At 47.7% G+C, this 13058-nt stretch overlaps 1 protein-coding gene across 4 annotated transcripts in view; it reads right to left on the bottom strand.

Annotated features, from left to right (window-relative positions):
- Positions 1-13058, bottom strand: part of LOC142304428 (sodium/potassium-transporting ATPase subunit beta-2-like) — a 307300-nt gene that overhangs the window by 34659 nt on the left and 259583 nt on the right. For 2 of the 4 annotated variants that reach the window (XR_012753095.1, XM_075346770.1), the window contains exon 1: positions 5546-5676. The exons of the other annotated variants lie outside the window; for them this stretch is intronic. Coding sequence is in view for 1 of the 2 variants with exons in the window: in XM_075346770.1 (XP_075202885.1) it covers positions 5546-5657 (112 nt within the window). In the remaining variant the exon portion in view is untranslated. Of the gene's footprint in view, positions 1-5545; positions 5677-13058 lie in introns of those variants that run through there. 4 annotated transcript variants of the gene reach the window in all.

Raw genomic sequence — 13058 nt, 5'->3', positions numbered from 1 at the left:
GCCATCATTATGAGTAGTAAACCCCACCGTACCCATCATTAGAGCAGTATACCCCACCGTACCCATCATTAGAGCAGTATACCCCACCATACTCATCATTAGGAGTAGTATACCCCATTGTACACATCATTAGGAGTAGTATACCCCACCATACCCATCATTAGGAGTAGTATACCCCACCTTACCCATCATTAGAGCAGTATACCCCTCCAAACCCATCATTAGGAGTAGTACACCCCACCGTACCCATCATTAGGAGTAGTACACCCTACTGTACCCATCATTAGGAGTAGTACACCCCACCTTACCCATCATTAGAGCACTACACCCCACCGTACCCAGCATTAGGAGTAGTACACCCCACCATACCCATCATTAGGAGTAGTACACCCCACCGTACCCATCATTAGGAGTAGTACACCCCACCTTACCCATCCTAAGAGCACTACACCCCACCGTACCCATCATTAGGAGTAGTATACCCCACCGTACCCATCATTAGGAGTAGTTTACCCCACCTTACCCATCATTAGAGCAGTATACCCCACCTTACCCATCATTAGGAGTAGTATACCCCACCGTACCCATTATTAGGAGTAGTATACCCCACCATACCCATCATTAGAGCACTACACCCCACCGTACCCATCATTAGGAGTAGTATACCCCACCATACCCATCATTAGGAGTAGTATACCCCACCGTACCCATTATTAGGAGTAGTATACCCCACCTTACCCATCATTAGAGCACTACACCCCACCGTACCCATCATTAGGAGTAGTATACCCCACCGTAGCCATCATTATGAGTAGTAAACCCCACCGTACCCATCATTAGAGCAGTATACCCCACCGTACCCATCATTAGAGCAGTATACCCCACCATACTCATCATTAGGAGTAGTATACCCCATTGTACACATCATTAGGAGTAGTATACCCCACCATACCCATCATTAGGAGTAGTATACCCCACCTTACCCATCATTAGAGCAGTATACCCCTCCAAACCCATCATTAGGAGTAGTACACCCCACCGTACCCATCATTAGGAGTAGTACACCCCACTGTACCCATCATTAGGAGTAGTACACCCCACCTTACCCATCATTAGAGCACTACACCCCACCGTACCCAGCATTAGGAGTAGTACACCCCACCATACCCATCATTAGGAGTAGTACACCCCACCGTACCCATCATTAGGAGTAGTACACCCCACCTTACCCATCCTTAGAGCACTACACCCCACCGTACCCATCATTAGGAGTAGTATACCCCACCGTACCCATCATTAGAGCAGTATATCAGTCCAAACCGATCATTAGAAGTAGTACACCCCACCATACCCATCATTAGAGCAGTATACCCCACCATACCCAGCATTAGGAGTAGTACACCCCACCATACCCATCATTAGAGCAGTATACCCCGCCATACCCATCATTAGAGCAGTATACCCCACCATACCCATCATTAGGAGTAGTACACCCCACCGTACCCATCATTAGGAGTAGTATACCCCACTTTACCCATCATTAGAGCACTACACCCCACCGTACCCATCATTAGGAGTAGTATACCCCACGGTAGCCATCATTAGAGCAGTATACCCCACCATACCCATCATTAGGAGTAGTATACCCCACCGTACCCATTATTAGGAGTAGTATACCCGACCGTACCCATCATTAGAGCAGTATACCCCACCGTACCCATCATTAGGAGTAGTACACCCCACCGTACCCATCATTAGAGCAGTATACCCCACCGTACCCATCATTAGGAGTAGTATACCCCACCGTACCCATTATTAGGAGTAGTATACCCCACCGTACCCATCATTAGAGCAGTATACCCCACCGTACCCATCATTAGGAGGAGTACACCCCGCCGTACCCATCATTAGAGCACTATACCCCTCCAAACCCATCATTAGGAGAAGTACACCCCACCATACCCATCATTAGAGCAGTATACCCCACCGTACCCATCATTAGAAGTAGTATACCCCACCGTACCCATCATTAGAGCAGTATACCCCACCGTACCCATCATTAGAGCAGTTTACCCCACCGTACCCATCATTAGGAGTAGTATACCCCACCGTACCCATCATTAGAGCAGTATACCCCACCGTACCCATCATTAGAGCAGTATACCCCACCTTACCCATCATTAGAGCAGTATACCCCACCTTACCCATTATTAGAGCAGTATACCCCACCTTACCCATCATTAGAGCAGTATACCCCACCTTACCCATCATTAGGAGTAGTATACCCCACCATACCCATCATTAGGAGTAGTATACCCCACCGTACCCATCATTAGGAGTAGTATACCCCACCGCACCCATAATTAGGAGTAGTACACCCCACCGTACCCATCATTAGGAGTAGTATACCCCACTGTACCCATCATTAGGAGTAGTATACCCCACCGTACCCATCATTAGGAGTAGTATACCCCACCGTACCCATCATTAGAGCAGTATACCCCACCGTACCCATCATTAGGAGTAGTATACCCCACCGTACCCATCATTAAAGCAGTATACCCCTCCAAACCCATCATTAGGAGTAGTACACCCCACCGTATCCATCATTAGAAATAGTACACCCAACCGTACCTATCATTAAAGCACTATATACCTCCGTACCCATCATTAGAGCAGTATAGCCCATCATACCCATCATTAGAATAGTATATCGCTCCGAACCCATCATTAGGAGTAGTATACCCCATCGTACCCATCATTAGGAGTAGTATACCCCACCGTACCCATCATTAGGAGTAGTATACCCCACCGTACCCATCATTAGGAGTAGTATACCCCTTCATACCCATCGTTAGAGTACTATACCCCACCATACCCATCATTAGAGCACTACACCCCACCGTACCCATCATTAAAGTACTATACCCCACCGTACCCATCATTAGAGCACTATATCTCTCCGTACCCCTCATTAGAGCACTACACCCCACCGTACCCATCATTAGGAGTAGTATACCCCACCATACCCATCATTAGAGCACTATATCTCTCCGTACCCATCATTAAAGCACTACACCCCATCATACCCATCTTCCCAGCACCTCTTTTCCTCACCCCAGCACCTCTTCACCCCAGCACCACTTCTCCTCACCCCAGCACCTCTTCTCCTCACTCCAGCACCTCTTCTCACCCCTGCACCTCTTCTCCTCACCCCTGCACCTCTTCTCCTCACCCCAGCACCTCTTCTCCTCACTCCAGCACCTCTTCTCCTCACCCCAGCACCTCTTCTCCTCACTCCAGCACCTCTTCTCCTCACCCCAGCACCTCTTCACCCCTGCACCTCTTCTCCTCACCCCAGCACCTCTTCTCCTCACTCCAGCACCTCTTCTCACCCCTGCACCTCTTCTCCTCACCCCTGCACCTCTTCTCTTCACTCCAGCACCTCTTCTTCTCACCCCAGCACCTCTTCTCCTCACCCCAGCACCTCTTCTCTTCACTCCAGCACCTCTTCTCCTCACCTCAGCACCTCTTCACCTCACCCCTGCACCTCTTCACCTCACCCCAGCACCTCTTCTCTTCACTCCAGCACCTCTTCTTCTCCTCACCCCAGCAGCTCTTCTCCTCACCCCAGCACCTCTTCTCCTCACTCCAGCACCTCTTTTCCTCACCCCAGCACCTCTTCTCCTCACCCCAGCACCTCTTCTCTTCACCCCAGCACCTCTTCTCCTCACCCCAGCACCTCTTCTCCTCACCCCGGCACCTCTTCTCCTCACCCCTGCACCTCTTCTCCTCACTCCAGCACCTCTTCTCCTCACCCCAGCACCTCTTCTCTTCACTCCAGCACCTCTTCTCCTCACCCCTGCACCTCTTCTCCTCACCCCTGCACCTCTTCTCCTCACCCCAGCACCTCTTCTCCTTATCCCAGCACCTCTTCTACTCACCCCAGCAGCTCTTCTCCTCATTCCAGCACCTCTTCTCCTCATTCCAGCACCTCTTCTCCTCCTCACCCCAGCACCTCTTCTCCTCCTCACCCCAGCCCCTCTTCTCCTCACCCCAGCACCTCTTCTCCTCACCCCTGCACCTCTTCTCCTCACCCCTGCACCTCTTCTCCTCACCCCAGCACCTCTTCTCCTCACCCCTGCACCTCTTCTCCTCACCCCAGCAGCTCTTCTCCTCACCCCAGCACCTCTTCTCCTCACCCCAGCACCTCTTCTCCTCACCCCAGCAGCTCTTCTCCTCACTCCAGCACCTCTTCTCATCATTCCAGCACCTCTTCTCCTCACCGCAGCACCTCTTCTCCTCACCCCAGCACCTCTTCTCCTTACCCCAGCACCTCTTCACCCCAGCACCTCTTCTCCTCACCCCAGCACCTCTTCTCCTTAGCCCAGCACCTCTTCACCCCAGCACCTCTTCTCCTCACCCCAGAACCTCTTCTCCTTAGCCCAGCACCTCTTCACCCCAGCACCTCTTCTCCTCACCCCAGCACCTCTTTTCCTCACCCCAGCACCTCTTCACCCCAGCACCACTTCTCCTCACCCCTGCACCTCTTCTCCTCACCCCAGCACCTCTTCTCCTCACCCCAGCACCTCTTCACCCCAGCACCTCTTCACCCCAGCACCACTTCTCCTCACCCCAGCACCTCTTCTCCTCACCCCAGCACCACTTCTCCTCACCCCTGCACCTCTTCTCCTCACCCCAGCACCTCTTCTACTCACCCCAGCACTACTTCTCCTCACCCCAGCACCTCTTCCTTACCCCAGCACCTCTTCACTCCAGCACCACTTCTCCTCACCCCTGCACCTCTTCTCCTCACCCCAGCACTACTTCTCCTCACCCCAGCACCTCTTCACCCCAGCACCTCTTCACCCCAGCACCTCTTCTCCTCACCCCAGCACCTCTTCTCCTTAGCCCAGCACCTCTTCACCCCAGCACCTCTTCTCCTCACCCCAGCACCTCTTCTCCTTAGCCCAGCACCTCTTCACCCCAGCACCTCTTCTCCTCACCCCAGCACCTCTTCTCCTCACCCAGCACCTCTTCTCCTCACCCCAGCACTACTTCTCCTCACCCCAGCACCTCTTCACCCCAGCACCTCTTCACCCCAGCACCTCTTCTCCTCACCCCAGCACCTCTTCTCCTTAGCCCAGCACCTCTTCACCCCAGCACCTCTTCTCCTCACCCCAGCACCTCTTCACCCCAGCACCTCTTCTCCTCACCCCAGCACCTCTTTTCCTCACCCCAGCACCTCTTCTCCTCACCCCAGCACCACTTCTCCTCACCCCAGCACCTCTTCAACCCAGCACCTCTTCTCCTCACCCCAGGACCTCTTCTCCTCACCCCAGCACCACTTCTCCTCACCCCAGCACCTCTTCTCCTCACCCCAGGACCTCTTCTCCTCACCCCTGCACCTCTTCTCCTCACCCCAGCACCTCTTCTCCTCACCCCAGCACCACTTCTCCTCACCCCTGCACCACTTCTCCTCACCCCTGCACCTCTTCTCCTCACCCCAGCACTACTTCTCCTCGGCCCAGCACCTCTTCCTTACCCCAGCTGCTTGCTGTCCGGCCCATAAACTCTCGGGTCCTTGGGTTCCACATGAATTCCTTCCACTCATCCATCAGTTGGCCGCAGGTCTTCTTCTGTGTGAGAGCAGCCATGGTGCTGATGTTCGTATTTTCCGAAGACACATAAGACTAATCCCCAGAACTGGAGCAGCAGCTTATATATCCCCTCACAGCCCCGCCCCCTCATGAATAATAATTACCCTGCCCACAGGGTAATAATGTAACCAGATCAAAGGATGACACAGGAGAGGATTAGATACACAGCTCAGCAGACTGTATCACACAGGAGAGGATTAGATACACAGCTCAGCAGACTGTATCACACAGGAGAGGATTAGATACACGGCTCAGCAGACAGTATCGCACAGGATAGGATTAGATACATGGCTCTGCATACAGTATCACACAGGAGAGGATTAGATACACGGCTCAGCAGACAGTATCACACAGGATAAGATTAGATACACGGGTCCACAGACAGTATCACACAGGAGAAGATTAGATACACGGGTCCACAGACAGTATCACACAGGAGAAGATTAAATACATGGTTTCGCAAAATATATCACACAGGAGAGGATTAGATACACGGCTCAGCATAATGTATCACACAGGAGAGGAGTAGATACACAACTCAGCAGAATGTATCACACAGGAGAGGATTAGATACACACTTCAGCAGAATTTATGACATTGGATAGGATAGATACACGGCTCAGCATACAGTATCACACAGGACAGAATTAGATACACAGCTCAGCAGACAGTATCACATAGACAGGATTAGATACACAGCTCAGCAGACAGTATCACACAGTATAGAATTAGATACACGGCTCAGCAGACAGTATCACATAGGACAGGATTAGATACACAGCTCAGCAGACAGTATCACACAGAATAGAATTAGATACAGAGCTCTGCAGAATGTATCACACAGAATAGTATTAGATACACAGCTCAGCAGACAGTATCACACAGGAGAGGATTAGATACACAGCTCAGCAGATGGTATCACACAGGATAGGATTAGATACACAGCTCAGAAGACAGTATCACACAGGAGAGGATTAGATACACAGCTCAGCAGACAGTATCACAAAGGACAGGATTAGATACACGGCTCAGCAGATGGTATCACACAGGATAGGATTAGATACACAGCTCAGAAGACAATATCACACAGGATAGGATGAGATATACAGCTCAGCAGACAGTATCACACAGGATAGCATTAGATACACAGCTCAGCAGACAGTATCACACAGGATAGGATTAGATACACGGCTCAGCAGACAGTATCACACAGGATAGGATTAGATAGATACATGGCTCAGAAGACAGTATCGCACAGTATAAGATTAGATACACAGCTCAGCAGACAGTATCACACAAGATAGGATTAGATACACGGCTCAGCAGACTATCACACAGGATAGGATTAGATGCACGGCTCAGCAGACAGTATTACACAGGAGAGGATTAGATACACGGCTCAGCAGACAGTATCACACAGGATAGGATTAGATACACGGGTCCACAGACAGTATCACACTGGAGAAGATTAAATACATGGTTTCGCAAAATGTATCACACAGGAGAGGAGTAGATACACAACTCAGCAGAATGTATCACACAGGAGAGGATTAGATAGACAACTCAGCAGAATATATCACACAGGAGAGGATTAGATACACAGCTCAGCAGACAGTATCACATAGGACAGGATTAGATACACAGCTCAGCAGACAGTATCACACAGGATAGAATTAGATACAGAGCTCTGCAGAATGTATCACACAGGAGAGGATTAGATACACAGCTCAGCAGACAGTATCACACAGGATAGGATTAGATACACAGCTCAGCAGACAGTATCACACAGGAGAGGATTAGATACACAGCTCAGCAGACAGTATCACACAGGATAGGATTAGATACACGACTCAGCAGACAGTATCACACAGGAGAGGATTAGATACACGGCTCAGCAGACAGTATCACATAGGACAGGATTAGATACACAGCTCAGCAGACAGTATCACACAGGATAGAATTAGATACAGAGCTCTGCAGAATGTATCACACAGAATAGTATTAGATACACAGCTCAGCAGACAGTATCACACAGGAGAGGATTAGATACACAGCTCAGCAGATGGTATCACACAGGATAGGATTAGATACACAGCTCAGTAGACAGTATCACACAGGAGAGGATTAGATACACAGCTCAGCAGACAGTATCACACAGGATAGGATTAGATACACAGCTCAGCAGACAGTATCACACAGGATAGGATTAGATACACGGCTCAGCAGATGGTATCACACAGGATAGAATTAGATACACAGCTCAGAAGACAGTATCACACAGGATAGGATGAGATATACAGCTCAGCAGACAGTATCACACAGGATAGCATTAGATACACAGCTCAGCAGACAGTATCACACAGGATAGGATTAGATACACGGCTCAGCAGACAGTATCACACAGGAGAGGATTAGATACATGGCTCAGCAGACAGTAACACACAGGATAAGATTAGATACACAGCTCAGCAGACAGTATCACACAAGATAGGATTAGATACACGGCTCAGCAGCCAGTATCACACAAGAGAGAATTAGATACACAGCTCAGTAGACAGTATCACACAGGAGAGGATTAGATACACGGCTCAGCAGACAGTATCACACAGGATAGAATTAGATACAGAGCTCTGCAGAATGTATCACACAGAATAGTATTAGATACACAGCTCATCAGACAGTATCACACAGGAGAAGATTAGATACACAGCTCAGCAGACAGTATCACACAGGAGAAGATTAGATACACAGCTTATCAGACAGTATCACACAGGAGAGGATTAGATACACAGCTCAGCAGACAGTATCACACAGGAGAAGATTAGATACACAGCTCAGCAGACAGTATTACACAGGAGAGGATTAGATACACGGCTCAGCAGACAGTATCACACAGGATAGAATTAGATACAGAGCTCTGCAGAATGTATCACACAGAATAGTATTAGATACACAGCTCATCAGACAGTATCACACAGGAGAGGATTAGATACACAGCTCAGCAGACAGTATCACACAGGAGAAGATTAGATACACAGCTCAGCAGACAGTATTACACAGGAGAGGATTAGATACACAGCTCAGCAGACAGTATCACGCAGGATAGGATTAGATACACGGCTCAGCAGACAGTATCACACAGGATAGGATTAGATACACGACTCATCAGACAGTATCACTTTGGATAGGATTAGATACACAGCTCAGCAGACAGTATAACACAGGAGAGGACTACACAGCTCAGCAGACAGTATCACACAGGAGAGGATTAGATACACAGCTCAGCAGACAGTATAACACAGGAGAGGATTAGATGCACAGCTCAGCAGACAGTATCACACTGGATAAGATTAGATACACTGCTTAGCAGACAGTATCACACAGAAGAGGATCAGATACACAGCTCAGCAGACAGTATCACACAGGAGAGGATTAGATACACAGCTCAGCAGTATCACACAGGAGAGGATTAGATACACTGCTTAGCAGACAGTATCACACAGAAGAGGATCAGATACACAGCTCAGCAGACAGTATCACACTGGATATGAATAGATACACGGCTCAGCAGCTAGTATCACACACGATAGGATTAGATACACGGCTCAGCAGCTAGTATCACACAGGATAGGATTAGATACACAGCTCAGCAGACAGTATCACGCAGAAGAGGATCCGATACACAGCTCAGTAGACAGTATCACACAGAAGAGGATCAGATACACAGCTGCGCAGACAGTATCACTCATGGCTTAGATTCAGTTTCTCAGAAATATGATGAGAGCAGTGATGGGCTTGGATACACGTGGAGTCAGCGCCCCTTGCAGGTTAGGTTAGCGGCTGCGGTCTGACTTGCAGGCAGGGGGTGGTCAGTCCAGTTTGGGTGTGATAATAGCAGATTCTTATGGTAAATAAGATTGCTGTTCTTCAGGGGGTAACACACTTGGGGCAGTTTCTTTCCCGCAGCCCCCAGTCACCCCCAGAGACTGGTATAAAGAGCGGCAGGAGACATTGTGTGCAGAGTGACAGCCACACCCGGCCCTCGACTCCCTCTAACCTGTTGGGCCACTTCTTGCTATGTCAGGTACAGACTGGATCACTCTGTCCTCACATCCTTATTAAAATAACTCAGCTGATGTGTATCACAGACTCTGACCCACATATCATCCCCCTCCAGGAGCTGACACTCATCGGGACTGAACACTAAACAACTATGAGGCAGTCCACTGTATGAAGCCATGGAGAATAGTGATGTCAACTTCAGGAGGCCAAATCTGGTGGACAAAACCAAAGTATAAAGTGGTGTGAAGAAACCAAATCTAGTGGTCAAACCCAATATATAAAATGTGGTGAAGAAACTTAGTCTAGTGTGCTTAAATTGGGGAGAAAAACTCTAATCTAGTGGTCATCTTCAAATTATAACGTACGGTAAAGAATGTGGTCAAATCCAGTATATGAGGGGTGATGAAACATAATCAAGTGACCAACCTCAAAATATGAAGTGAAGGAAAGAAAGTTGGTTACCTCCAAAATATGAAGGGTGAAGAAACTTAATATAGTGATGAACTGCAAAATATCAGGGATGAAAAAACCTAATCGAATAGTCATCCTCAATGCGTAAAATTTAATGAGGAAATGTAATATAGTGGTCAACCGCAAAGTAAAAAGTGGGGTGAAGAAATCTAAGCTATTGCTAACCCCCCTCCCCAAAAAAAGTAGAAAGAAAGCTAATCCAGTGGTCAACGCCAAAATATAAAGTGGGATGAAGAAACTGAATCTAGTGGTCAACCCCAAAATATAAAGTGTGGTGAAGAAATCTAATGTAGTGGTAAATTCAAAAATATAAATTGGGGCTAAGAAACCTAATACACCCATCAATTATAAAATAGGGTCAATTAACCCAATCTAGTGTTCAACCTCAAAATATAAAATGTGGAGAATAAACCTAATCTAGTAGTCAAGCCCAAAGTATAAAATAGGATGAAAAAAAATCTATTTTAGTGGTCAATCTCAAAGTATATGTAATTAAGAAATCTAATCAAGTAGACAACCCTAAAATATAAATTGGGGTGAAGAAACCTAATCCAGTGATCAACCCCAAAATAAGCAGTGGTCCAAAGAAACTTAGTTTAGTGGTAAACTCCATAGTTTAAAGAAGTATGAAGTAACCTAAAGGGGGCTTTACACGCATCGACATCGCTAACGAGATGTTGTTGGGGGTCATGGAATTCGTGACGCACATCCGGTCTCGTTAGCAATGTCGTTGCGTGTGACACGTATGAGCGACCGCTAACGATGTAAAATGCTCACCAAATCTTTGATTGTTGACACGCCGTCCATTTCCCAAATGTCGTTGCTGCTTTTGGACGCAGGTTGTTCGTCGTTCCTGAGGCAGCACACATCGCTATGTGTGACACCCCAGGAACGACGAACAGCACCGTACCTGCGTCCTCTGGCAACGAAGTGGGCGTGTCTTTCATGCGGCTGCTCTCCGCCCTTCCGCTTCTATTGAACGCCTGCCGTATGACGTCGCTGTGACCCCGCACGAACCGCCCCCTTAGAAAAGAGGCTGTTCACCGGCCACAACGATGTCGCTGGGAGGGTAAGTCCGTGTGATGGGTACTAGCGATATTGTGAGCCACGGGCAGTGATTTGCCCGTGACACACAAACGACGGGGGCGGGTGCGATCGGCAGCAACATCGCTAGCGATGTCGCTGCGTGTAAAGTGGCCTTAAGTTAGTGGCCAACCCAAAACTAAACATAAAATGTGGTTAAAAGAACTATTCTAGTGGTGAACTTCAAAATATAAAATGTGGTGACGTAGCCTAATTTAGTGGTCAACCGCAAAGTGAAAAATGTGGTGAAGAAACCAAATATAGTGGTCAACCCCAAAGTACAAAGTGGGTTGAAGATTTCTAATCTAGTAATGAACTCCAAAGTATAAAGTAGGGTAAAGAAATCTAGCTCGTGATCAATCCCAAAATATGAATTGTGAAGAAAGCTATTCCAGTTGCCAACTTCAATATATTAAGTGGTGTGAAGAAACCTAATCTAGTGGTCAACCCTAAAGCATAATGTGGGGTAAAGAAAACTTATCTAATGTTAAATTCCAAAATATAAAGTGGGGTGATGAAATTTAATGTAGTGGTCAACTCTAAAATATAAAGTGGGGTGAAGAAATGTATTGTAGACATCAAATCCAAAATACAAATTGGGGTTAAGAAACCTAACGTAGCCATCAAATCCAAATTATAAATTGATGTAGAGAAACTTGATTTAGGGATCAACTTCAGCGTATAAAGTGGGGTGAAGAAACCTAATCTAGTGATCAACCCAAAGCATAAAGTGAGGTAAAAAAAATTATAATAGTGGTGAACTTAAAAATATAAACTTAGGTGAAGAAACCTAATCTAATGGTCAACTCCAAAGTACAAAGTGAGGGGAATAAACCTAATCTTCTGGTCAACTTCAAGTATAAAGTCTAGCGAAGAAACCTATCCTAGTCCTCAAATCCAAAGTATACCTGTCACAAACCACCGGGGGGGTCACTCAGAAATCCCCCGCGCTGGCTACCAGTACGTCACAATCGGGGGGTAACAAGTGGGGGTCACCCCTACTTTATACCTCCCGACCGACAGACAGAGCACGTGACGCGCTCTCTAGCGCCCCTCTTATAGTCAGGCCAATTATGGAATTGCCCGACAATAAGCAAGGAGGCCGCTATACTACTTATGCCGATTATGGAAGGGTCCCCGGTGAGAGTAAGGTATATATTCCCCCGACCTCCGCGGGCGGAATATATAATATCTTCCCGAATCTCACTGGCCTCCCCACAATAATCCTTGGCACAACTCGCTGCCACCAACCGATTTACGGTAACTATTAGCCGAACACACAGACGTGGGATTCAAGATCGAGATAACAGAACAGCCCAAGATTAATTATATAATTTAATCGCCTAAAGCACACTAGAAACTACAATATATACAATAGGGAATCTACAGAATATACAGTTATGTCAGAGTACAGTTACAGATAAAGCATGGGTTACAAACAGGTATACAATTACATCAGTTACCTTGTGTGTCTGGCCACAGGGGGGCGCTGTAGACCAGGTTTCTAGGATTCTTCCTCACAGGTCTTTCCCAACCAGGCCCCCGAGCAGAAGAACGCTGGAAAATGGCCGAAGTAGGGTTATCAACCTGGGCAGATCCAGGTCCCCTCCTACCTTAGTGACCTCACAGGGAAGCACTGCCACTCCCCCTGCATGGATCAGAATTATCCAGCCAAGGGGATATTGGCCATAACTTTGCCTGGGAGCGTCGTAGGCGGACGCCAATGCTCTCATTGTGACAGTTATGAATTTAGCTACAGAACGAGGGGACTCATGACCTGTC

Source organism: Anomaloglossus baeobatrachus, chromosome 4 (assembly GCF_048569485.1).
Source record: "Anomaloglossus baeobatrachus isolate aAnoBae1 chromosome 4, aAnoBae1.hap1, whole genome shotgun sequence".
In the NCBI taxonomy this organism is placed as follows: domain Eukaryota; kingdom Metazoa; phylum Chordata; class Amphibia; order Anura; family Aromobatidae; genus Anomaloglossus; species Anomaloglossus baeobatrachus.
This window is presented reverse-complemented; position numbering and strand designations above follow the sequence as displayed.